At 37.5% G+C, this 26,335-nt stretch overlaps 1 protein-coding gene across 7 annotated transcripts in view; it reads left to right on the forward strand.

Moving 5' to 3' along the window:
- The window catches only part of MRTFB (myocardin related transcription factor B), a 213,888-nt gene that overhangs the window by 111,873 nt on the left and 75,680 nt on the right, over positions 1 to 26,335 (forward strand). Inside the window, exon 1 of one of the 7 annotated variants that reach the window (XM_010366555.2) lies at positions 20,802 to 21,151. The exons of the other annotated variants lie outside the window; for them this stretch is intronic. Coding sequence (XP_010364857.2) covers positions 21,031 to 21,151 — 121 coding nt within the window. The 5' untranslated portion in view covers positions 20,802 to 21,030. Of the gene's footprint in view, positions 1 to 20,801; positions 21,152 to 26,335 lie in introns of those variants that run through there. 7 annotated transcript variants of the gene reach the window in all.

Consider the following 26,335-nt stretch of genomic DNA (forward strand, 5'->3'; position numbering starts at 1 on the left):
TACAGAAATTAAAGGATACCTTGTGTGTGGAGGAGGAAATTTTTTTGGTTTTGTGTGGGTTTTCTTTTTTTTTTTTTCTTGCCAACATCTTATTGTGAAACAATTCAACCATAGAGAGAAGCTGAAAGAATTGTACAATACATATCCATATAATAAACACCTAGATTCTATAATTAACATTTTTCTATACTTGATTTATTACATATGTATTCTTTTATCCACTTACCAGTCCATCAAAATTTTTCATGCATTTCAAAAAAGAACGTCAACATCAGTACACTTTACCTCTAAACAATTCAGAGTGAACATCCTTATGTAAAGTACAAAAGTGGTTTACCTTTTTGTTGTTTGTTTAAGTTCCAGGATACACATGCAGGATGTGTCAGTTTGTTACATAGGTAAATGTGCGCCATGGTGGTTTGCTGCACCTGTCAACCCATCACCTAGGTATTCAGCCCAGCATGCATTAGCTATTCTTCCTAATGCTCTCTGGCCCCCCATACTCGCCCCTGACAGGCCCCAGTGTGTGTTGTTCCCCTCCCTGTGTCCATGTATTGTCATTGTTCAGCTCCCACTTATAAGTGAAAACATGTGATGTTTGGTTTTCTGTTCCTGCGTTAGTTTGCTGAGCATCACAGCTTCCAGCTGCATCCATGTCCCTGCAAAGGACATGATCTTGTTCCTTTTTATGGCTGTATAGTATTCCGTGGTGTGTAGGTACCACATTTTCTTTATCCAGTCTATCATTGATGGGCATTTAGGTTGATTCCAAGTCTTTGCTGTTGTGAATAGTGCTGCAATTATACATGTGCATGTATCTTGATAATAGAATGATTTATGTTCCTTTGGGTATATACCCAAAATGGGATTGCTGGGTCAAATGGTATTTCTGGTTCTAGTCTGTGAGAAGTTGCCACACTGTCTTCCACAATGGTTAAACTAATTTACATTCCCACTAACAGTGTAAAAGTATTCCTATTTCTCCCCAGCCTCACCAGCATCTGTTGTTTCTTGACTCTTTAATAATTATTCTGACTGGCGTGAGATGGTTTCTCGTTGTGGTTTTGATTTGCATTTCTCTAATGATCAGTGATGTTGAGCTTTTTTCCAGATGTTTATTGTTCGCATAAATGTCTTCTTTTGAGAAATGTCTGTTCATATACTGTCCTTTGCCTGCTTTTTAGTCTTTTTTTTTTTTTTCTTGTAAATTTAAGTTTCCTGTAGACTCTGGATATTAGACCTTTTTCAGATGGATAAATGGCAAAAATTTTCTCCCACTCTGTAGGTTGTGTATTCACTCTGATGACAGTTTATTTTGCTCTTTAATTAGATCCCATTTGTCAATTTTTGCTTTTGTTGCAATTGCTTTTGATGTTTTCGTCATGAAATCTTTGCCTGTGCCTATGTCCTGAATGGTGTTGCCTAGATTTTCTTCTAGGGGTTTTATAGTTTGCATTTAAGTCTTTAATCTATCTTGAGTTAATTTTTGTATAAGAAAGAAGGGGCCTAGTTTTAGTTTTCTGGCTATGGCTAGCCAGTTCTCCTAACCCCATTTATGAAATAGAGAATTCTTTCCTCATTGCTTGTTTTGTATCGGGTTTGTCAAAGATCAGATGATTGTAGATGTGTGGTCTCACTTCTGAGTTCTCTTATTCTGTTCCATTGGTCAGTGGTTTACGTTTTTAAAGATAAAATGTGTGTGTGTGTGTGTGTGTATGCTTATCTATATATAACAAAATACACAAATCTAAGGCACACTATTGGATGAGTTTTGATATATGCATGTGCCTAAGTGCCTGAAACATTTACCAAGATATAGAGCATTGCCATCACCCCAGAAAGTTTTTTTCTGCTCTTTCCCAATCAGTTTCTACCCTAGCACCTCTGAGACAGCTATTGTTGTGGTTTGGTAGGTTTATCTTTTTTTTTTTTTACGGTTTCAAGTTTCATCTGAATAGAATCATGCATTGCGTGCTCCTGTATAAGGCTTCTTGCATTCAGCATGTTTTTGAGATTCATTAATGTTGTATATATCAGTCCTTCTTTGTTGTTGCTTAGTGGTATTCCACTGTATGAGTAGATCACAGTTTGTTTATTCATTTTCCTTTTAGTGGACACCTGGACACTTTCCAGTTTGAGGCTAGTATGAATAAAGCTGCTATGAATAGTCTTGTACAGGTATTTATTTATTTGGGTATATATGTGGGAGAGGAGTTGCTGGGTGAATATTTAGTTTTCTGAATCTGCATGCCCAAAATGGCTGCATAATTTTATGTTCCCATAAATGTATGAGAGTTCCAGTTGTGCCACATTCTTACCAGTATTTGGCAAAGTTAGTCTTCTCCATAACCATTCCTGTGGGTGTGTATTGATATCTCATTGAAGTTTTGATTTGCACTTTCATGATATCTAATGATATTGAGTACTTTTTAATGTGCTTATTAGTATTCATGTGAAAGATTTTTTCCAAATCTTTTGCTCATATTTTCCAACTTTATATTATAGTAATTTTTAAACATACAGTAAGTTAAAGAAATGAGCTCTCATGTACACCCCACTTGGATTCTGCCATTAATATTTTAACATGCTTTGTTTTACCTCATGTGTACTCACTTACCTATCCCCCTCCGACCATCCGTCATTTTTTGATATATTTCAGATATCTGTACACATCTTTCTAAAGACTCCAGCAAGTGTATCATCTTCAGTGTTTACTTAAAATGTCCTTATTTGAATAAGAACAAATTATCCATGCTTCTCCTTCTTATGTTCTTTCCCCCAAATCCATTCTCTGCTTTTCCTGCCTGTTTGTACTCTGAGATTATTGTCAGTCCCATTCAGGTCCGATTCTGAATATTTCATAAAACATAATAGCACGAAAACACCTTTTTTTAACTTTGCCCATTTTTTTTTTTTTTTTTTTTTTTTTTTTTTTTTTTTTTTTTTTTTTTTGAGACGGAGTCTCGCTCTGTCGCCCAGGCTGGAGTGCGGTGGCCGGATCTCAGCTCACTGCAAGCTCCGCCTCCCGGGTTCACGCCATTCTCCTGCCTCAGCCTCCCGAGTAGCTGGGACTACAGGCGCCCGCCAGGTCGCCCGGCTAGTTTTTTGTATTCTTTAGTAGAGACGGGGTTTCACCGTATTAGCCAGGATGGTCTTGATCTCCTGACCTCGTGATCCGCCCGTCTCGGCCTCCCAAAGTGCTGGGATTACAGGCTTGAGCCACCGCGCCCGGCCACTTTGCCCATTTTTTTAACTTGGTTTTTGTCTTTTAATTATGAAATTTTGGAGTTTTTTATATACCCTTGATTTATATACCCTAATCCTTTGTCAAATATGTGTTTTACAAATATATTCTGATCTGTGGCTTCCATATTCATTTTCTTGAATTATCTTTTTATGAGCAAAAACTTTAGTTTTAAATAAGTCTAATTTATCATTTTTTAAATCAGTTTTTAGAATTATAATACCTTAAAATTTATTTAAGTGAATTACACACAGGCAGTTACTATGAAGAGACAGTTTGGGTTACCAATTAAAGAAATTGTAAGCTATGCATGGTGGTGCATGCCTGTAATTCCAGCTACTTGAGAGGCTAGGGCAAGAAGCTTGCATGAGTCAAGGGGTTTGTGACCAGCCTGGGAAATATAGTGAGACTCCATCTCAATAAAAATAAATGAATAAAATTTTTTAATTAAAAAAAGAAATCTTAACATACAAAATGTCTTTTTAGGGGTTGGCCTTTTTTCCTCATAGATATAACACATGTTCATTGTAGACCATTTATAAAATTCAGAACGATAAAAGGCAAGGAATTTCAATAAACTATAAGCCCTACCACTCAGATAACCACTGTAACATTTTCAAGTATTTTGTCATGATTTTTTCTTTTAATTGGAGATGGTACTGATCATGTTTTTATGGCTTCCTTTTTTCCTGTCACCCTTACAGCGAACATTCTTCCATGTTATTAAATATTCCTCTCAGCTGGGCATGGTGGCTCACACCTATCCCAGCACTTTGGAAAGCTGAGGTAGGAGGATCATTTAAGGTTAGGAACTCGAGACCAGCCTGCACAACACACCAAGACTCCTCTACAAAAAATTTCAAAAGTAGTTGGGCGTGGTGATACACGCCTGTAGTCCCAGCTACTCACAAGGCGAGAGAGAGGTTCCCTTGAAACCACAGCCTAGGTGACACAGCCAGACCCTGTCTTTTCCTGTCTGTTAAAAAACAAAAACTTTTGAAATAAAATAACTTTTTACTTCTTTGGCTCATTGTAAGCACTCAATAATTATTTTTTGATTTTGAAGCCTAATTTCAATGGCTCTACAATATCATTATAAATGTGCCATAACTTAAATCACTCCCTGATTAACATTTAGATCATACCTAGAATTTACTGCTATGGTTAATGCTGGTGTGAATACCATTGCATATAAACCATTATACATATATATCAGAGTATGTATCATATGTATATATTCCAGAATATTCATTTAGAATAGTCATAGGTATTATAGGGTCAAAGAGTTTAGACCTGTTTCTGGATTCTTGAATACATTTCCATTTCTATTCTAGAAATATATTATTTATACTTTTATTGACGGTGTTTGAAAGTATTTACAGTATTCTGGTCTCCTTGAAAAAATTTGTTATTAAATATGGGTAATTGCTAAGTGGTAATAATTCCATCATTCCTTATGTTTATTAACAGATGACATTCTACTTTTTAAAAAAGTTTTCATTCTTCCTCCCTTTATTAACTTATATGATTACAGAATCATGGAGTCTGTGGGTTATACTCTGTTACTGTTATTTATTTTGATGCTCAAAGTGTCTCAGATTTGGCCACCTCCTTCAAGCTAGCCTCTATGTCCTTTTGACAGGCCCTGACATCATTCTCTGAGCATTTATTTGCATTCTGGCACAACAAAATACTCCAGGCTCAACCGGAGCTTTTCTTGCCCCAGCCCTGGAGCCAGCAATTTCTCGAAGAAAGTGTGGTACCTTTTAGTAGAATATTTATAAACTAAGATCTGGGAACTAGATGTGTTCATTGTTTCTAGATCCTCTTGAACAGAAATAGAAAATACACATACTCTGGGCATGGTGGCTCACGCCTGTAATCCTAGCACTTTGGGAGACCCAGGCAGCCAGGTGTGGTGGCGGGCAACAGTAATCCCAGCTACTCGGGATGCTGAGGCAGAAGAATCTCTTGAACGTGGGAGACAGAGGTGCAGTGAGCCGAGATTGCACAACTGCACTCCAGCCTGGGTGTCAGAGTGAGACTCCATCTCAAAAAAAAAAAAAAAGAAAAGAAAAGAAAATGCATATACACACATCTCTGTTTCTGGAACGATCACTGTATATATTAAAAGCCAGATATCCTTAGTGATAACTCCATTTTCATTCCTACATCACTGGGTTCCTTTAGCCTTTCCCCTTTATGTATTTGTAACTCCACTTTCTGACAGTGAGAACCTAGAACCTGGCTCCCATTATCCACAATATATTTTATGTGTTTAATTCTAGAATATACATAAAGTAGTTTTAGAATTGCTAACCTATTCCACTGTGAAAATAAATGTGTTACATTTAAACGTGAACTTTATGGTTTCTAAATTATATCTCAGCAAACCTGTTTTAAAAATACCTACTAACTGGAGTTCAGTATTTGTTCATATCTTTTTGGTTTTAGCCTACAGGTATATAGTCAAAATCTGCATTCAAAAGTTGTTAAGGTTGATTCTGTCTTTTCTTCAGCGTGTTCATGTTACTTGAAATGCAGTTGCATTCATTTATTTTATGTTCAAATTTGGGTTGTCTTCTATCCTAGCTAATTTTATTCATTTCTGAGTACCTGAAATATTAATAAGGTTCTGAAAGTCAAAAATATACAAAAAGATGTCCTCAGAGAAGTGTCACTCCTCACCTTTCTCTCCTATCCCGTTCCCATCCCTTCATCCTTTCTACACTGTGTCTCCACCCAGTGAAGGTAATAAATCTCATTGATTTCTAATTTGTCCTTCCTGCCCCACCACTTCCCCCCAACAAATAAGCAGCTATATTTTATTTCCTCTTTCTCATACAAGAAGTAACATATTGACCCTATTTTGCAGTTTGCTTTTTTCACTCACTGTATTGTGAAAAACACTTCATACCAGTTTGTAAAGATCTTCCTTGTTTTTAATAGCTATATAGTATTCCATTGTATGGTTGTACCATAGTTTTATTCAGCCAGTCTCCTATGTGTGAACATTTTAGTTGTTTCTAAGATTTTGCTGTTACAAACTGCTGCGGTAAATAACTTTTGGCTTTTATTTTTTTTTTTATGATGTCAGAGATTTATCTGTCAGGTAAATTCCTAGAGAGAGGGTTGCTGGGTCAAAAGGAAAATGCATGTGTAGTTTTGTTAGACATTGCTTTCCCAGAGGGTTGCATCACTTTGCATTCCAGGCAGCACTGTAAGAGAATGTTTATTCCCCCACAGCCTGGAGGAATAAACAGAATGTGTTGTCAGACATTTTTACCATCTAATGTTTGGTATAATTTGGGTTCAGTTTCTCTAATTATGAGTAAGGGTAAACCTCTTTTCAATACGTTTAAGGACCATTTCAGAATCTTTTGGAGAGGGAAAGAATGAATTATCTGTTTATTTCTCTGTCAGGTTTTTGAACTTTTCAATTTTTAGAATTATTTACATATTTGGGCTATTAGCCTTTCCTCTTCAGTATGTTTTTGGGTTTTTCCTTTAATGTGGCCAAAATGTATCAGTCCTGTTTTAACTGCATCTAGATTTTGGGTCACAGTGTGAAAACTTTTCCCTATGTCCAGGTCATAAGAATCCAATCAGTATTTATTCAGCATACTCATATGGTTTGATTTGTTTTCTTTTCTTACATTTAGATCCCAGATCTCTGATCCTCTTGGAATTTGTTTGTTTGTTTGCTTTTCTGATAAGGCCCCTCCCCCCACATTGCTTTTCTTTTTTTTTTTTTGTTTTTCTGGCTTACCTTGGATTTTTTTATTTTTTCCATATGAACTTGTGTATCAACTTGCCTTAGCTCCATTAAAATGCTTGTTGGTGTTTTTACTGGGATTGCACTAAATTTGTAAATTAACTTAGAGAAACTGACATCTTTATGATGTGTTATCCTATCCAAGACCAAGGACTGTCTTTCTATTTGCCCTAGCCTATTTCAGTAGTTTTTAGGAGTTTTATACGTTTCCTGTTTAGTTTATTCCTAAGAGTTTTTATCGTCTTTATTTGCTATAATTAATGGAGTTTTCTCCACTATTATAATCTCTAACTGCTTATTTATTTGTATATCTAAAGGCTACTGAATTCTGTATGTGTTTGAATTTGCCCTACTTGAAGTCAGGTTTCTTGAATCTGTAAATTTATGTTTTTCAGATTCAAAATGTTTTTCAAATTCAGATTCATGGAATTTTCTGGCATTCTTTTTGCAAATATGTCTTGTGCCTCATCTCTCTGCCATCCTTCTGGGACTCCACTTGCATGTAAAATAGAACTTTTGATATAATCACATAGGTCACTGGGGTTCTGTTCTTTGTTTTTTAATCTTTTTCCTCTTTGTCATGTACTTTATTTTCATTCTTTCATTTTTATTGATATCATGGTTTACGGATTTGAATTTTTCTCTGATCACTGCTTAAATGCATGCCATAGGTCCTGATATACAAAACAACTATTTTTTTAAAGAAATTCTTCTATTTTAGATTGTATTTTTCCCTTTTTATGAGTTAATAGAAGATGTAATTAATTTCAAGATACACAATCCTTTTTAGTTTTTATTAATTATACTGGTTTTACATTGAGATCAGAGTGTTGTTTGTAATTTTTTTTACCTTATGGAACTTGTTTTTCCTGTGAGTTAATATATAATTTGGGGGGGGGGGAATTCCATGTATATTTGAGAAGATGTATTCACTATTATCAGTGTGATGATCAGTTCAACATGCATCAATAAGATCTCTTTATTGATTATGCTATTTTGGCCTTATATATCCTTATTTTGTATCTACATCATGTGTCTTGTGCTAAGAGTGGCAGATTAAAGCCTCCTATTAATTGTGTCTGTGTCACATTGATCTATTGTCCTTTTTGTTTTGTAACAGTGGTTGTTGTGTTGTTTGGTGCATGGTCATACTGTTATAACTTCATTTTGATTATATAGCTTTTAGCATTAAAAAATGTCTTCGTGTGGCCGGGCGCGGTGGCTCAAGCCTGTAATCCCAGCACTTTGGGAGGCCGAGACGGGAGGATCACGAGGTCAGGAGATCGAGACCATCCTGGCTAACACGGTGAAACCCCGTCTCTACTAAAAAATACAAAAAACTAGCCAGGCGAGTTGGCGGGCGCCTGTAGTCCCAGCTACTCTGGAGGCTGAGGCAGGAGAATGGCGTGAACCCAGGAGGCGGAGCTTGCAGTGAGCTGAGACCCGGCACTGCACTCCAGCCTGGGCGGCAGAGCGAGACTCCGTCTCAAAAAAAAAAAAAAAAAAAAAAGTCTTCGTGGCCAGGCGTGTTGGCTCACGCTTGTAATCCTAGCACTTTGGGAGGCTGAGGCATGTGGATCTCTTGAGGCGAGGAGTTTAAGACTAGCCTGGCCAATGTGGTGAAACCCCGTCTCTACTAAAAATACAAAAATGAGCAGGGCTTGGTGGTGTGCGCCTGTAATGCCAGCTACTCAGGAGGCTGAGGCAGGAGAATCACTTGAGTCTGGGAGGCGGAGGCTGCAGTGAGCCGAGATCATGCAACCGTACTCCAGCCTGGGCCGCAGAGTGAGACTCTACTCCCCACCCCCCAGAAAAGTGTCTTCCTTTGTCACATACAAATATTTTTACTTGAATTTTACATTTTCTGTTTTCAGGATCACCACCCCTTTTCCATCCTGATCTGTAACACACATCAGTTAACCAAAATAGTATAGGCTTGTCAGTCACAGCTCATTGCATTATACCATCAGTGTGCACTGTAGAAATCATTCTTCAGTTATTACAGGTGGGATTTATTTGAATGGATGAATAGGTTTTGTTGTTTTGGTTTTCTTTTTTTCTTTTTTAAGATCCTTTTGAGCAGTTCTGCTCAATCATTTTCATGGTTTAGAAGCCCAGGTAAATAATCTCTTGCATTAAAGTTTTGTAATAGTAGAGACTGTTTCGGGGTTATTGTATTACATATAGGAATTTCTGTCTTCCCACAAGTACCATTATGGGTTTAAAAAAACAGATTTATTGAACTATAATTGACATACAATTAACCACACATACTTAAAGTATTCAAATTGAAGAATTTTGGCATATGTATGCAACTGTGAAACCATCACCACAATCAAGACAACAAACATTTTCATCACCCTTAGAAACTTCCTCACACCTGTTTGTAATCCATTCCTCTTTCCATCTCAGTCTCTAGGCAACTATTCATATATAAATGGAATCATACATGGTATGTGTTCTTTTTGTCTGCTTCATTCAGCATAATTTTGAGATTCATCCTTGTTGTTGTATATAATTCATTTTTATTTCTGAGTAGCATTCTCCTCTATGCATTTACTTATTTTTATTTATTCATTCACTATGGGTAGATGATTGTTTGCAGTTTTTGGCTATTACAAATAAGACTGCCAATAAATTTATATTGAAGAAACCACAATTTCTTTAAAAACTAAGCATACACCTTCTACATGACCAAGGCTTTACACAGAAGAAATGAATATAAATGTGTACACAAAGATTAATAGACATGTTTATAACAGACTTATTCATAGTAGCTCAAAGTTGAAAACTTCCCAGATGTTCATCAAACAGATGAATGGATAAACAAAACATGGTATATCCATACAGTGAATTACTCAGTAATAGAAAGGAACCAACCACCTATGAGGTGCAACAATGCGGATGAGTCTCAGAGTCATTATGCTAAGGGAAAGAATTTAGACTTAAAAGACCACACACTGTATGATTCCATTTACTTGAAATTCTAGAAGAGATAAACTAATTGATAGTGATAGAAAGCAGATCAGTGCTTATCTGGAAACTGCAAAGGGGCAAGAGAAATCTTTTAGGAATGATGAAATTATCCTGTGTCTTAAATGTGACTGTGGTTTCACCGGTGCATGCCTCCATCAAAACTCACTAATTTATATACTTCAAATGGATGCACCTTATTGTCTTTAAATTATATCTCAGCAAAATTGATTTTGAGATGTCTTTTAAATACAACCAAAAAATATATAACAAGTAGTTTTTGTTGTTAGTTGATTGATTATAAGGAAGATGCTTATCAACTAGCCTGGACTGCTAAATATAAGAATTTATTTAATTAAAGAGAAGCTTGACCATGTAAAAATTGCTAAAACACTGGAATAGATCTTATAGGAATAAGATAAATGAGATGCAGTTCCAGCTCTCAAAGATTGTAAAATTTATGAAGATGAGGTAAGGGATTTCAGAAATGCAAAAAGTATACAGACAAGTGTTGATGTTGAGAGAAAGTATAAAAGGTTAAACACATCCAACCTTTCTCAGCCCAGAGAATTAAACCCTACTAATGTGATTTCTGTGACTGTTTTCTCAGTTCTCCCAAGGATGACATAGCAAATACCATTTTAGATTCTTAGAAGAGAAGTGAATTTATTATATACAGTGGATGCCTTTGGGTATTAGGGCTTAATTTCCTCACAGAACCCATTGAACAAAGCTAGACTGAAACCATACTAAGTTAAAAAATCTGCTGTTCTACTTCTTAAAAGCTGTGTAGCTGGACAAGTGATTCCACCTCTCATTGCCTCACTGTAAAATGGAGATAGTAGTAGAGAGAGCTATTGAGTGGAATAAACTTGAGTTAATACAAGTAAAGCACTTAACACCATGCATAAATATAGTGCTGTAAAATGTAAGTGGCATATAAACAGTAACAACTAGCATCATCATCTTCATTATTGTCATCACATGGCGTGCTGAGTCCTCTGATGACAGGTATCATGAGTGTTCAGAGTATGCAGAGGAACAGACCTGACTCTCAGGCATGGAGAGAGACATCTGGAAAGCTTCTGAAAGAGACTGATACTGGAAGTAGTTCTTAAAGATTGTTTAAGTACAGTTTCCATGGGCAGAGATAGGGAATAGGGAAATCCAGGAAGAAAAAACTTGTGCAAAAACAAGGACAATACAGAGTGTATTAGGGAATACCAAGTAGTTCGAATTAGCTGAAGCATAGGGAAAAGGTAGGGAGTTAATAACGCTAGTCAGGAAGGTGGAAGACAAAGCACTGATGGCTTTGAATGCCAAGCTAGGAAGGGTGGACTGACTTAGGTAGATAGAGGAGAGGCATGGAAGAGGTTTGGTCAGTTGAGTGGCATTTGTTTATTCATAGAGGCAGCATTAATTAAGCAGTCATAGCATCCAAGGTATTGGGACTGCAGAGATGAATAAGATAGCTTGGCATATTTTTTAAGTACATTGTCCAGAGCTGGACCAACCTGAGGTCTAGGCTAACCCATTACTCGCTGTTGTAGGTTTTAGGTTTTTGTTTGTTTGTTAATCTTTGTTTTTCCACCTAGCGAAAGCCTGTCTTCAAATTAGATGATTTAGTCTTAAGTATAGTATATAATCTTAAAATCAAGGATATCTGAACTCCAGAAAGAAAACTCATTTAGGCACTTTGGGAGGCTGCAGCAGGAGGATTGCTTGAGTCCAGGAGTTCAAGACCAGCCTAAGCAACATAGCAAGACCTTGTCTCTACTGAAAAACAAGATTAACTGGGCATGGTGGCATGAGCCTGTAGACCCAGCTACTGGGGAGGTTGAAAAGGGAAGATTGCTTGAAAAGTCAAGGGTGCAGTGAGTAATAATTGCACCACTGTACTCCAGCCTGAACAACAGAACAAGTCTCTATCTTTAAAAAAAAAAAAAAAAGAAAGAAAAGAAAACTCATTTAGAAACTGCTATTTTAGAAAGCAAGAAGTACATGAACCAGAGGTAAGGTGTGTGCATGTGTATATGTGCATTGGTGGGTGTTTAGAGTTAATAGTTGATGCCAGTACACAGTTTGAAATTATTAAGAGAGATGGTGCAGAAATGGAAAGTCCAAATCTTAGGAGATTAGAAAAGAGGAGTTGAGGGAAAATGCAAATATCTTGGTAGGCACAAAGGATCCTAGTGGAGAGGTATAGTACATTGATCACAGTTTTGTAAGTGGGCAGGAGGGATTACAGACCTAAACAAATTGTCTGGATTCCCTATGGCAAGAAAAAAATTTACTTCTTCCTCAAAGATGGAAGGAAGGATGGGAGTGGGAATGTGTTGTAGAATTTATGTCTGAAGATCTCAATATTGGTAGCGAATCTAGGGGCCCAAGTTACTTGGTGAGAAAGCTATGAGGATGGTAGCGTAGTGTAATCTTGAGGAAAATGAAAATGCTTTATGGAACAGAGGTGCAGGAGATTCAAAGTCAGTAAGAGATGAAGGAAACATTTTGGAGTTTATATGAGGGCATGGCATAACTTCATACTAGATTTGGTAGTCATCTTGGCTCCTTAACTTCTCAAGCTATGCTTTTGTTGTTCTCTACCTTTGCCGTAACTCCCAAGATAATAAAATAGGACAGTCAGTCAGATTAGGTAAACAAAGGCAAATGCTTAGTTCCCACTTTAAGAGAGTGTTGTGTAAGCCAAGCAGTAGCATCTCCTCTCTCCATATTTATACGGTGGACTAGTGTTTCACAAACTTAAGTAATATACAGACCTTTTAAAAACAGTTTTTAGATGATTAGTTTGACTTTTCAGTGTGTTGGGGGGCAGGGAATTTTTTTTGTATTTTTCCGGAGACAAGTTCTCACTTTGTCGACAAGGCTGGGGTACAGTGGCACCATCTCAGTTCACTGTAGCCTTGACCTCCTGGGCTCAAGTGAGCCTCCCACCTTAGCCTCCCAAGTAGCTGGGACCAGAAGCGCATGCCACCACACCTGGCTAATTCTTTTGTAGAGATGGGGTTTTACCATGTTGCCCGGGCTGACCTTGAACTCCCAAATTCAAGAAATCTACCCACCTTCACCTCCCAAAGTGCAGGGATTACAGGCATGAGCCACCGCGCCAGCCAGATGACTTAATTTTTGTTAATATAACATTGCTGAATTATGTACAATTATAAATGAATGAAGTGTAAACTCCTTGTACTTAGTAGCACTTATACAGTGACAAAACTGAAACACTTTGCATATTAATTATAGAAATCCACAATGCTAATGAAATTCAAATCAATATTAACTTACTGTGACATGATGCATTTTTACATAAATGTGATTGCTGCTTGACACCTGACAGTGGTCCTTACTGCTCTAGCACTGGTTTATGCTATCATGACTCATAGATCCCATTCCTTTTCTCTGTTCAAACTATTACAGTCTGGCTATCTTTTTGCCTTCTCTGGACTCAAACATGTCATTCTCACAATGTCTGGTTTTGTTACTGTATGACAACACTTGACTATAAAATACTCATCCAGGTGATCAAGGAGATTTTTTTTTCCAGGTTAACAAAATGAAAACAAATTGCATACATTTCCATAAGGAGTTTATGAATACCCAAAAATACATCTTTGGACTTGGGAAATTTATGTCCTAGTGCTTGTTCTACCAAATCCTGAGACTCTGTGATTGACTGCTTGACTGAGATTAGTCGTTTGTGGGCAGGGGATAAGCAAGGAGCAATGGCAGAATATCAAGACATTGAAAGACTTTAGTGGTTGAAATAGTTTATCCTAGACTTAAAACTAAGTCTCAAGAGGATGCAAGTAGGGCATGAACTAGTAGTCTGGGGAGTGGTCAGAGGACTAGACTGAAGTCGATGAGTAGAAAGCAGTGCTAGTCAGCGTGGTCCATGTGCTGTGCCATCCTACAGGCTTTTTGTTATTCTCCTGTGAGATAACTTGAGAAATTGGGAGTGTTTAGAAACTTTGACAGCAGCACGACACTGGTGAGACGCTCAAGTGCGTGATTAGTGGATTGCTCTTGTTCAACAGAGTGCAGATTAGTCTGGTTATTACCAAACTAATGTGACCCAGTATACTAGCAATGCATGGTGGAACCACATATTGATCTACAGCAGATTGGAAGTTTTAAAATATTTCTCTTAACCACAGATAATTACAGAAGCACTAGTATAAAGAACATTCTAATAAAAGCAAAAGAATGGAAAAGAGGAGAAAGTGGCAGTCAGAAATTGTTAAAAGCTATAGACTGTATTCTTTAAGATACAGAGATTGTGTCCCACATACACCTAACATGTCCCCAGTGCGTAGAATGATCTTAGTAAATGCACATTGGCCCTCAGTGAGTTACATTAATGAGGTCTAGACATATTTGTATCAATGAGGTGATGAAATGACATTAAAAGTCTTTCAAATATCCATAGCTAGGGAAGTTATCTCAGAATTTGAGGAAGACTGATCATATCATCTGAGGAAAGCTCTTTGTTGTAAATCTTGTAGCCAGTTGTATTTATGTAGGTAACTATAAAGCTTAGAAATGGAGAAAGGATTTGAATGACTTTTTCTAAGTTGATAAAAGTATGTTCTGTCATTTCTTGATTACTCATGCTAACAATTTGAGCAGGAAGAGACAAATGGCCCCAGTCTCTTACACAAGTGTAGTCAGAACACTTGTGTTGCACACTGCTGCCGTTTGTGTTGCACACTGCTGCCATCATGTGAACGGCTGTCTGAGGAGCCACGCAAGCTATCCTCTGCCCATGCTGCCATTCCCTTGTCCCACACAGTACTCTCCCTCAGCCCGAGCACAGGCCAGTCATGAGACCATGCATGGGGAAATTCCAACCCCAAAAAACCTTCACTGCCTTTCATGTCCTCAGAGAGGGTGAAGCAAACCCGGCGGGGAGGTAGGTGCCGCATGTGCTGGTGTGCCGGTCTGTTCCGGGGTGGGGGACAACAAGCACAAATAACAAACCAATGATCAGACTGTTTTGCCCTGTTGTGGTGTTCAATTCTGCTGCAGTACTTAACTGTGAAACATGGATGTTTTCCTTCAAAATCTTACTACCCTAGAAAGGTCAGAAAAATGTATCCTTCCTTATGAAACAGCGGTTTTCATAGGGGCTAATTTGCTAATCTGTTTACATCTGAAGTACTGTATGTTCAGTATATATTTTTAAAGTGATAAAATGAAGGACTTTTTCAATATATATTTAAAAAGTGATAACTGTAAAGAACTTTTAATACATGCTATCTGATTTGAGAGATAACACTATTTAATTGTTCTTTGTTTAAAAAAAAAAAATTTAAATTAAAAGTTGGAATTTTACCATAACCATTTAGTAACGATCTAAAGGTATAGTATTTTACAGTGGTGTTTATAAAGTTAAAAGGAAGAAAAATATGGATCAAACATGTATTTTACTAAAAATATGGTAACATTAGGAAAAAAAATTTACGTGTACCCTAGACTGAAATTTTCCTTCCTAAATATATCCAATCTCATTATCTATGTAGATTTTGTAATACTCTGACTCAGCCTTTGCAAAGGAAGTTGCAAAGTTTACTATTATTCACTTGAGTGAATAGCTGCTGAGGATCTATTACCAAGTACTGAGACACAGAAGATGAAAAGAAAAGGTCATCTTTACTCAATCTTTGTGTCAAGAATGCTACCAGAAAAGTATGCCTCAGTATTTACCCGTCTCTTTGCATTTGTTACTAATTATTTTATTCATTACTCTTGAATGTTTTTACATTGTGAAACATTGCCCAGTTGAAAATATTATCAGGATTTTTCATAGTGAAGTACAGTATCATCACAGCAATACTCTTTTTATCAGTAGTTTTATAAGCATATATTAACTCTGCCAAGTTTTTGTGTAAGTCCCTTGAGCTGCATTTGTTTGTATTCTGATTCCCTGAAGACTTTCTTGGATTGTTCCTATTCTCTAAGCCATACAGTTTTTCTCACACTTATTAAATATCTGCTTGGGGTGGTGGGAAAATGGACTTGATTTATGGTCATCTCTTTCATACTAAAACAGCTCTTTTTCAGTGTGCATACAAACATACACTGTGGAAGCAGATTTATCATAGCAGAAGTGACTTTCATCACATATTATTTGAAGTTAAATGTCACTCGTGACATTAGAGCCAAATGATAGTGAAGATGATGTACCATATCTAGTAAGGAACAAGGGCAAACCTACTGGAAAGCAATTCAGGTGACAGTGGTGTGGGCTTCTTCTACTGAGGGATACTGCAGGTCTCCTCCATCTCTCCCTAATTCATCCGAAAAGGCATTGTGTGGGGCTGAGCTGGGCAGCTGCCCTGTGGGAGAGGGGGAGGCAGGCCAGTATAGGGTGAAGAGGCTTCTGCACAGTTTTAGCCACGGCAGTGGTGGTGATGTATACAGGGTGTCCATGAGTGGAGGGGCAGAAGCTATGGGAGACAGGTTTCTTCCTGTAGGAGAAGGGGCCACAAATACAGAGAAAAAAAAAAAAAAGTGAACCTGTGGCACTGGAATGGAATTGAAGGCATTGGGATGAACTCATGGTTTTCAATACATAAAAATAAATACAGACATATGTACTTAAATATAGATGTATATTTACATCCATTCATATATAGAGATATAAATGTTATGTAGATGTGTGTGTATACATCCATATACATATAAACTCAGACATGTTCCCCAGCTCTGTCTGCAGAGAAGGCCTGGGAACAGTGACCCCCTTGCGGCAGTGAGCACACCTAGCATTCAGACCTTGGGTTCTAAACAAGGCAGGGAAAAAGTACAAGATGAGCCTGGGACATCTTGTGCCAGGGAGTAAGAAGATAAGAAACTGCTCAAAGAATGATAGAATTGTGACAGTAAGGAACTGTGGGAGTTCCCACTAGCCAAATCTGGGACAGTTTGGGCATCAAAATAAATAATGAAAGTCACAGATTATAAGCTATTGCATGAAATAGGAGACTGTAAATAGGGAACATAAACCATGTGAAGAGAATTTTTTTTTTCTTATAGCAGGATGTGCCACTAATAAATGAAGAGGGAATGATGGAGTTTTCAAATTCACCATTTGGCAACCATCATAGTGATAAATAATTTAGCCAAGTACACCAATGACTTGTTCTCAAAGCACCTTCCTACAGAATAATTATATACAAAAAGAATAATTTCGCCATGGAGAAATCTGGCCAGTACCAAGATGTCAAAATAAACATCATCAGTTTTGAGACATTTACTGAATATACTTGAATTTGTGTATTATCTGATAGGATGCAAATATTGCATCATTATTTCTGGGGTATTCCTGTTGAAAATGCATTACCAGAACCTTCCTAAGGACACAACAGACAGACTCAAATTGAGGATAATACTACAAAATAACTGGCCTGTAATCATCAAAATTCAAGGAAAGATAAGTGAAGAAAGACTGAGAGAATGTTAGAGATGGACAAAAACTAAAGAGACTTAAGAACTCAATGCCATATGTGATCCTGGTTTGGATCCTTTTACTATACATGATATTGTTGGGACAATTGGTGGAATTTGAATGCGGATATATCAATGTTAATTTGTTTCCTCTTTTTATGTGTTTGCTTTTTTTCTTATCAATGTTAATTTGATATATCTATACTGACTAAGCAATCATCAATATCATTTTGATATTGATGATTATATTTTGGTTCTGTAAGAGAATATCCTTGTTTGTAGGAATTATACACTAGAACACTTAGGGTAAAGAAGTATCATGTTAGAACCTATTCAGAGATGATTCTGGGGGAAATGCTCTGTAAATTCGAAATTATTTCAAAAAAAAATTTAAATAACTAAATGCTCTTTCAGGTGCGTTCACCACTAGAGAAATTACTTTCTTTGAGAACTACAAAGACACAACATTTGATATAAACCTATAGCAGAATAATGTGTTTTCTTGTTGGGATTTTGATATCTACTAGATATAAAAATAAGCATGCAGAGGTTTCTTAAAAGATAGCTTTTTAAAAACCCATTTAACACACACTGAAGATGCATACACACACAGATATGGTAAAGAATTTTAAAGTGGCTGGTGTAGTTGTGCATCTACTCAGATTTATAGGCTTGTGGTCTAAAAACAGTTGGGCATTTTTCAGAATTTAAAAGCAACATCCTGAAATTTAAAAAAAAAAAAAATGTTGGAGTTGATTGTTTTTGTTGTTCTTTTTGCAAAGTAATTAAGCATGTAGGCCCTGGAGCCAAGCTGCTTGCTTTGGAATCCTGGCCACCACTTATAAGATATGTCACCTCTGACAAAGTATTTGATTTTCTTTTTTTGAGATGGAGTCTCACTCTGTGGCCCAGGCTGGAGTGCAGGGGCACAGTCTCAGCTCACTGTAACCTCTGCCTCCCGGGTTCAAGTGATTGTCTTGCGTCAGCCTCCCAAGCAGCTGGGATTATAGGTATGTGCTACCATGTCCAGCTTATTTTTGTATCTTTAGTAGAGATGGGGTTTTGCCATGTTGGCCAGGCTGGTCTCAAACTCCTGACCTCAAGTCATTCGCCCACCTCGGCCTACCAAAATGCTGGGATTATAGGCGTGACCCACCACTGATTTTTTTAAGCCTGCATTTTCCCATGTGTAGATCGGGAAAATAATGTTGAACTCACAAGTCTTGCAATAGGATAAATGAGATAATATAGTCTGTAGCATACAGTGAGCACTAAATAAAGTTGGCTGCTATTATTATTTCATGAGTAATTAAAATGCTTTCATAAAATCATTTTAGTATGATTATGTTGGCTTGCTTTTCTCTCAGCAGGAGTAGAATTACTAGGGGACCATCAAAGTCATGGCTTCTGCTGTTAAGCCTGTCTCAAGATGAAATTAAAACCTGGAGCTGGAGCATATTCTAGAAGACAGAAAGCAGGGCAAGGCCACAGACAGACCTGGGCTTTGGAGAACTAAGACTGGTTAAATTCCATACCTGCTACTTACAAGCTTTGTGACTTGAGCCTTGGCGTGTAAAATGTCTGTAACGTACACAAATAATCATAGCGACCACACAGATTGTGGAGGGTTAAATTAGATAAACTTTGCAAAACATCTAATTAAGTGACCCACCTAAAGAATGTCCTCAAAGAACTATGGTTATTTTTATTACTCCTTTAAAAGTGCAGGAGTAGTTTCTTTAGAGGAATACAAGCATTGGGGTCAGAGATAGTAACAGAACGTTTGAGGGCATTTTTGAGAGTGTGATAAGCTTTGTTCCTGCTAAGGTTTGGACTGCCAAGGATGGACTTAAATTGCTTCAGAAGGAATTTCAGTTGACAAGAAGCATGTCCTGTGAGATGCTGAAAAAGGATAGATAGCAATCTTTCTAGAACAATATGGGTTTAGTGCATACCAGCCTTGGAACCAGGGACAAAGGACAGATTACTTCATCCAGTCCCACCTGTGTTTAAGTGGTGGAAAGAATATTGGTTTTTCTGTCTGTAAACATGTAAGCCTTTATCCCACAGGAGGGTCTCATCAGCTGCACGATTAAAATGTGTCTGTATATTTTCTTTTAAAGAGAAAATGTGCTTCCTTTAGAGAACTTACTTAGTTGCTCATCTAAAATTAGTGACTCTTAGTTATTGACCCAGGACTTCTTTAGAATTCTGGGTATTATTAAAGGAAGTTTTCCTGATACACTGTCTTCTGCTTTAATTCATTCACTCAACCATGCTGCAAATGTTTATTGAGAACACCTGATATTCCAAGCACTCTGCTAGAAGTTATTAAAAAAAAAAAAAGTGGACAAAACAGAACCTCATGTAACAGTATTCACAGTCTACTGCTCTTATAACCTCTGATGGGTTTTATGGGAACTCTTTGCAAAGGAACACACTTTGAACCATTTTTTTAAAAATCAGATTATTTTGGCTACAGAGATATATATCTGGAGTATTTGGAGACAGGCTTATCTCCACATTTGCCTGGAATTCCTGTATCTAGAGAGTTCCTTCCAGCAGTGTCCCTATACACAGTGAACAGCAGCCTGTGACTTGCAGGAGAGGTGCCCATCCTTGATAGCTCATGTAAAATTAAACTTGGGCTGGTCGTTGGTTTACTCTGTTATGAAATAGAAGCTCTCAGTGTTGCCGCTTTTAATGCATGGGAGGAGAATTTTCCTTAAAAAAAAATCATGGCGATGTTAACTCTCCCATCCGACTAGTGGCACTAAGGAAAACTGCTGCTTGAGTCTGAATTGCCAAAGGAAGAAAGCTGCAATTACAGTACATTTCCCTATTACAAAGAGCATCGGCTTTGCCAGGAAGAGCCATATGCAGCACAAAGCACACCACAAAAGAACTTTGGTAGTGAAATGACTCTGTCTTCATTCACATATGCTGGTAGCATGTTTATTCAGTGTGTGCCTCTGCGGAGATAAGAGCCGCTTCCTTCAGATGCCCTAGACTGCCGTTTGTGTAGCTGGAGAACTTAATGAGTAATGGATGTGCTTGTCTGGCCAGTATAAAGTATTTCCACAGCCTGTGGCTGTGTTTATAGAGAGCGGGAGAGAGACCACAGGCAGCAATTTGTCTTCTTAGGTATCAGCAAAGTCTTCTCTTTTAACAACTAGAAGATTTATTTTTAACTGCTTGACTCAGTGTTTGTCAGATGATTCGGACCATCAAACTGCAGATTGAAGTCCCCAGCGCGGGGGAAGCTGGAATGGCAAGGGAAAGGGGGCTGGCTGGGAAAAGGGGTGGGATTTTAGAATCGTGCCTGTGTGGCTCTGCCTCCCGATGTGGGAGAGAGTTAAGGGCTTCCAGCGGCATGAGTGTATTTGCGGGTCAAGCTGGGAACTAAAGGGTAATGGCTGCCTTCAGCTGCTTAAAGATATAATTGGCCAGTGATTGGGGTATTGTGGGGAGCAACCAGGGACCCAGGGACCAGAGTGTTCTGAGCACCACACTTCGCTCTTCTGCAAATTAAGCTTTTCTCCTGCTTGATGCTGCCTGTCTCCAGAAGCCTCTCACCATGATCGATAGCTCCAAGAAGCAGCAACAGGGCTTCCCAGAGATTTTAACTGCTGGGGATTTTGAACCATTAAAAGAAAAGGAATGCCTTGAGGGGAGCAACCAGAAAAGTCTCAAGGAAGGTCAGTCTGTCTGTGGACAGGGGCAAAACTGCCAAATTCATATTCTGGTCAGCCAGCTGAGCGTGTCTTGTCTGTTACCATGCCGTGTGTCTGCTCTCTCTGTTCACTCATGTACCTTACACGTTCTAAGTTATTTGAAATGAAAGGTTAATGCTGTTCTGGGTAGCTGTTACTAAAAATTCATTAGCTGATGGAATTGTAGGGCTTTTGCAGTAGTTAATACAGTAAGGGTACTTGTACAGCCTGTCCTCATTTTAGTAAAATCTTCCCAGGTTCATTTTGTATATTTTCTTCCTTTTTTTTTTTCTCTTCCCTCTCTCTTTTCGGAGAGGCCATTTCCTTTTCTGTGTTAGTGAGAACACTGCTTCTTTTAGGTTTCCAAACACATAATTCCAGCAAAATTCATTTTTTCAGTTAAGATGCTCATGATTTTTACTGTTTAAAACCAGGAGGGTAGCTAGCTCTTAAATCCTACAATGATAGGTTAATTGGTTGTAATGCGCATAGCATCGTTTTTGTTTTGTTTTAAAAAGCACATTGCATAGCTTCATTTTGTTTTGTAACAAAGCAAGCAAAGAATAAGCTTGAGAATAAAAACGGTCGATTATTATTGTTAGTAAACACTGCACAGGCACCTCACTGATTGATTTAAGGAAAGAGCCAAACGTGTGGGCATTGCTGTCCTCTGTCCTGGCATACGGAAGCATGGCAAGACTGGTACACAGCTTGCCTTCCTGTAGCCAGTGTTGAAGAAATTCAGGGTCTACAGAGAGTAAGTTTTCCTGAATTTGAGACATGAGGGTCACTCTTCTCAATGCTTGTTTAATTTGAAAATTGGTTTCCTAGTCATTTTGGGAAGCAAAAAAACCCACAACAACCCCTTTTCAGCTGCTGCCATCAGCCACCCCCTCGCCTCCCCGCTCGCTCTTGCCTGTCTTATAGAGACCCAGAGAGTAAATGTACACTTAATTGGCCTAACTAGTGCTTTGAGCTTCTTCTAAAAGATAAGAAGAAGAAACAAGAGTTAGACCTGCTGGAGTTGAACTACTTTTGTGTATGGGTAGGAAGAACTCCTAGGTCGAAATAAATGACACACAATGAAGTATAAATAGCTGTTGCTAGGAACCAAACAATGGAGTTGCCTCTGCTTGTGCACAGCATGTCTTACTGTCGATTTTTATAAAAATCAATGCCAGTGGAATTTTGAGGACGCATTTCTGGAGACTCATTGAAGGGAACTTAAATTTCTTAAATCATTAATTTTTTAAAAGTTTGAGAATTATCTATCATTTAAGTCAAGTTCAAGTGTCAAGCTCCTAATAATACTATAAATTTAAAACATTTTTGTGTACCTGAAAAACTAGGAAAGTAGAGGAAAACGGAATAGTAGAAATAAAAAGATGTCACAACAGCAATGGGATTAAGGCACATAGAAAGCAAGGATTAAAAATATAAAAACAGAGTAAGGGAATCATCAACAGGAACCACAAAATAGAGTTGAGACAATTACATAATGTACAGATTCTTTCCATAACAATTCTGACCATGCTTTCGATTTATACAGGTGCAATAGTACAATGGCAAAACAGCATAGACCCTAGAGTGAGAAATACTTGAATTCAAATCCTACATTCACCATTTACCAGGTTTGTGATCCTGGACAAGCTTACTGCTCTGAGCTTTAACTTCATCGTTTGTACAATGAGGAGAAACAATACCTACTTCATAGTGATTTTATAAGATGCCTCATTAATGCCAGTTTCTCATCTCTCTTCTTGCTTTTTTCATATTTCTTTTTCCTTCTATTTAAAATTTAAATTTTAAAATCCTACATATATTTACAAAATACAAGTATTATATATCTTATTGTTTTGTTAAATTCATTGATATAAAGAGGTAGAGGTGAGAAACTTTAAAACACTCCACAGAAATAATCGGATGATAAAATTAATGTCTCACTGTAGTTGCACTGAACTGGGTTTTGCTTTATATTTCAACAGACTAAATATTTCTACTCATTTAATAGATTCTACTCATCTAATAGATAGGGTTGAAGCTAAAATAACACATATAGACATTAAGGGCGATTTGCTGCCTCAAAGTTAGTGACATTGAAAGGATTAGATGTGGATTTAATTAGAATGGAAAAAATAAAAATGATAGGCACTTTTAAAATTTGGAGTCATATAAAAATAACTTGGTTCTCTTTGCAAAATTGAACTCCCAAAATTCAGTATATCACTGATCCTGCCTGCAGATGAACAACAATGTTTAGCTCATCAGATTTGTAGAATTTAACTTTGGGACAAGCTCCTGGTTAACTTCATCTGCTTTTAAGTATTGGGTCCTGCATCGTTTACATGAATCCATGGAAGTTGATTGAGATGGCAGCAGTTGTTCAAATACTTTTGGTTAACTTTTTACTCTAAGATACCCTGGAGTCGAATTAGATCTGTGCTGTTTTGTCAAAAGAGACAAATATATAAATGACTATTAATAATATCCCTAATAGTTTATACCTCATGTTTTAAAGGACACTGATTAAAAATATTTATCATATTTTATATCAACAGTGGTTTTCTACTCATTTTTGAAAAACTTGTTTTGGGGTTGTTTGAAAGAGCAACCTTTAGAATTTTTTTAATGTCTGAATTATAAGTTTCTGGGTAATGAAGGAGGGATAAATTTGGGTTCATTTAATTTTTTAATCACATAGACACAAGCTTGGGCTCTCATATTTCTGATATGTGTCTATTCTCAGGGCTTGGAAGGCTACTCTGCTTCTCAAGTAGTTGCTTGCTTGCTTCCTTATATTGGGATGTTTTAGAATCTTGTAATTGTTGACAGTGCTAGTTGGCTGAAATTATTATGAGGGGAAAACAGCCTTTATTAGCAAACACTGTAGGATTCAAGAATTGATGGAATGTCTTAACAAGAAAATTTAGCAATAACTTTTGAAAATTTAAAAGAGGAAAAAGGTTCTAACTGCTGACCACCTGTGAATAGTTGTCATCACGCAGAGAATTGTTTGGATAATAAAACATATCATCTCACAGCTTTGTTGATGCTTATATAAGCTTTTTGATAAATACCAGCCAGTGTATGTAGTTGGAGAATTTAATTATTTTCTCCTGTAGGAGAGAACAGCAATAAATGTCATGAATTCCCCTGAACAAATTCAAAACAGAAAATTCTCCTTAGACTAGTTTCTTTTGTCAAAGCAGCAATAGGAAATCTCAACTTTTAACTTGTCTACAAACGGCTTCAAATATTCTCTAATTACACTCAACATACATGAGCTTTTAATTTCTGGATCTACAACTAAGAAGAGTATTACAAACCATTCTGACATGACAACTGAAGAATTGATAATTATGAATTTTCAGGAAAAAAATCAAATAAATTGAGATGATTTAATTCAGATAAGTGTTTTAACCTGAGTCATTATTGAGATAAGTGAATCATAATTCTAATGCTACTAGCTAGTTATGTTCCATATTTATTATAGGCAAATAGATTTTAAGAGGAAAAAATGATATTTGATATAAAGGACTCTCTAATGGTAAAAAATAAGATAATACAGAAAGAAAACTGAGTTATGTGTTAATTGCTTTGACTAAAACTGCCCTGGCCGGGCGCGGTGGCTCAAGCCTGTTATCCCAGCACTTTGGGAGGCCGAGTCGGGCGGATCACGAGGTCAGGAGATCGAGACCATCCTGGCTAACACGGTGAAACCCCGTCTCTACTAAAAACTACAAAAAACTAGCCGGGCGACGTGGCAGGCGCCTGTAGTCCCAGCTACCCGGGAGGCTGAGACAGGAGAATGGCGTGAACCCAGGAGGCGGAGCTTGCAGTGAGCTGAGATCCGGCCACAGCACTCCAACCTGGGTGACAGAGCGAGACTCCGTCTCAAAAAAAAAAAAAAAAAAAAAAAAACTGCCCTAACAGTCAACCCCCAATCGCAGTGTTTTAACCATTCAAAGTGCATTTCTTGCTCAAAACACAGTCCAGTGTGGGCAGGACAACTATCCTATACAGCTGTCCTCCAAGAAGTGACCTGGGGACCTGGGCTTCCGTCATTGTGTGGTTCAACCATGAGTGTCAAGGGAGTGGGGAGGAGTTACAGACTTGGGGGGCCACATTTCCATTTCTGCCACACACTGGCTAATAGCCAAGATGAAGTACATGAAAGCTCATGGTAGATGGCCCAGCCAGCAATGCAGTAAATTAACATACTGTACTGGGATGTGTCTGTGGTAGCTTTGAGAAGAAAATGAACATTTGTCTGAGATATTATGAATATTCCAACCTGGAAATACATCGAGATTAAATAAATCACTTTACCAAAGCACCAGAACTTTTTTAAATGAAGGAAATTATGCATACTCTACCTGTACTGTCCACTATCCACATATGGCTGCTTAAATTTAAAATAATTAAAATGAAATAAATTTGTTTTAAAAATTGAGCTCCTCAGTCACATTAGCCACATTTCAACTACTCAGGAACCACATGTGGCTAGTGGCTGCTGCATTGAACATTTCCATTTCTGCCCTCACAGAAAGCTCTGGACAACGCTACTCAGTGCTTTGCTCCTCTCGCTCCAGCCTTGCAGGCCCTGTCTCTTAAAACCCAATTCCTGTGCCGTTTTTTAAAGAAAGGCACTTGATCCCATCAGCTAATGATAATTTCTTCTCTCCTGTGTATTCCCAGTAACTGTATCTGTACCATTCTATGGCATTTCACCTTATGCTCGTGTAATATACATCTGTGCTGTCTTTGCTATTAGCCCCATAGTATTTCTTGGGGAAAGAATTCTTGTCTGGCCTATTTTTCCCCCTCATCCCCCAATGTCCTGCATCTCATAGACACATTATTATTATGCGTAAGTATTTGAAGAGTATTATACCCTTCTCTGCCTTCTTAAACAGAATATAATAATTGGAATTATCACCTTCAGATATAATTTATAGTTCCATTATAAATTAATGGCTCACCCCAAATGTAATGCCATGGTGCCCCGAAGGCACTGTTAAGGTATGTAAGATTGTTGTCCATGCACAGAATGATTGCTGGATCATTACTAGATTACTCAAATGGTTATTTGTTGTTTGATTTTTAATCATCTGCCACTTCGGGGTGCTCTTCCTTTTTTGATTGCTGCTTCTAATCATCTTCAAAAAT

The sequence above is a fragment of the Rhinopithecus roxellana genome, chromosome 20 (genome assembly GCF_007565055.1).
Source record: "Rhinopithecus roxellana isolate Shanxi Qingling chromosome 20, ASM756505v1, whole genome shotgun sequence".
In the NCBI taxonomy this organism is placed as follows: Eukaryota; Metazoa; Chordata; class Mammalia; order Primates; family Cercopithecidae; genus Rhinopithecus; species Rhinopithecus roxellana.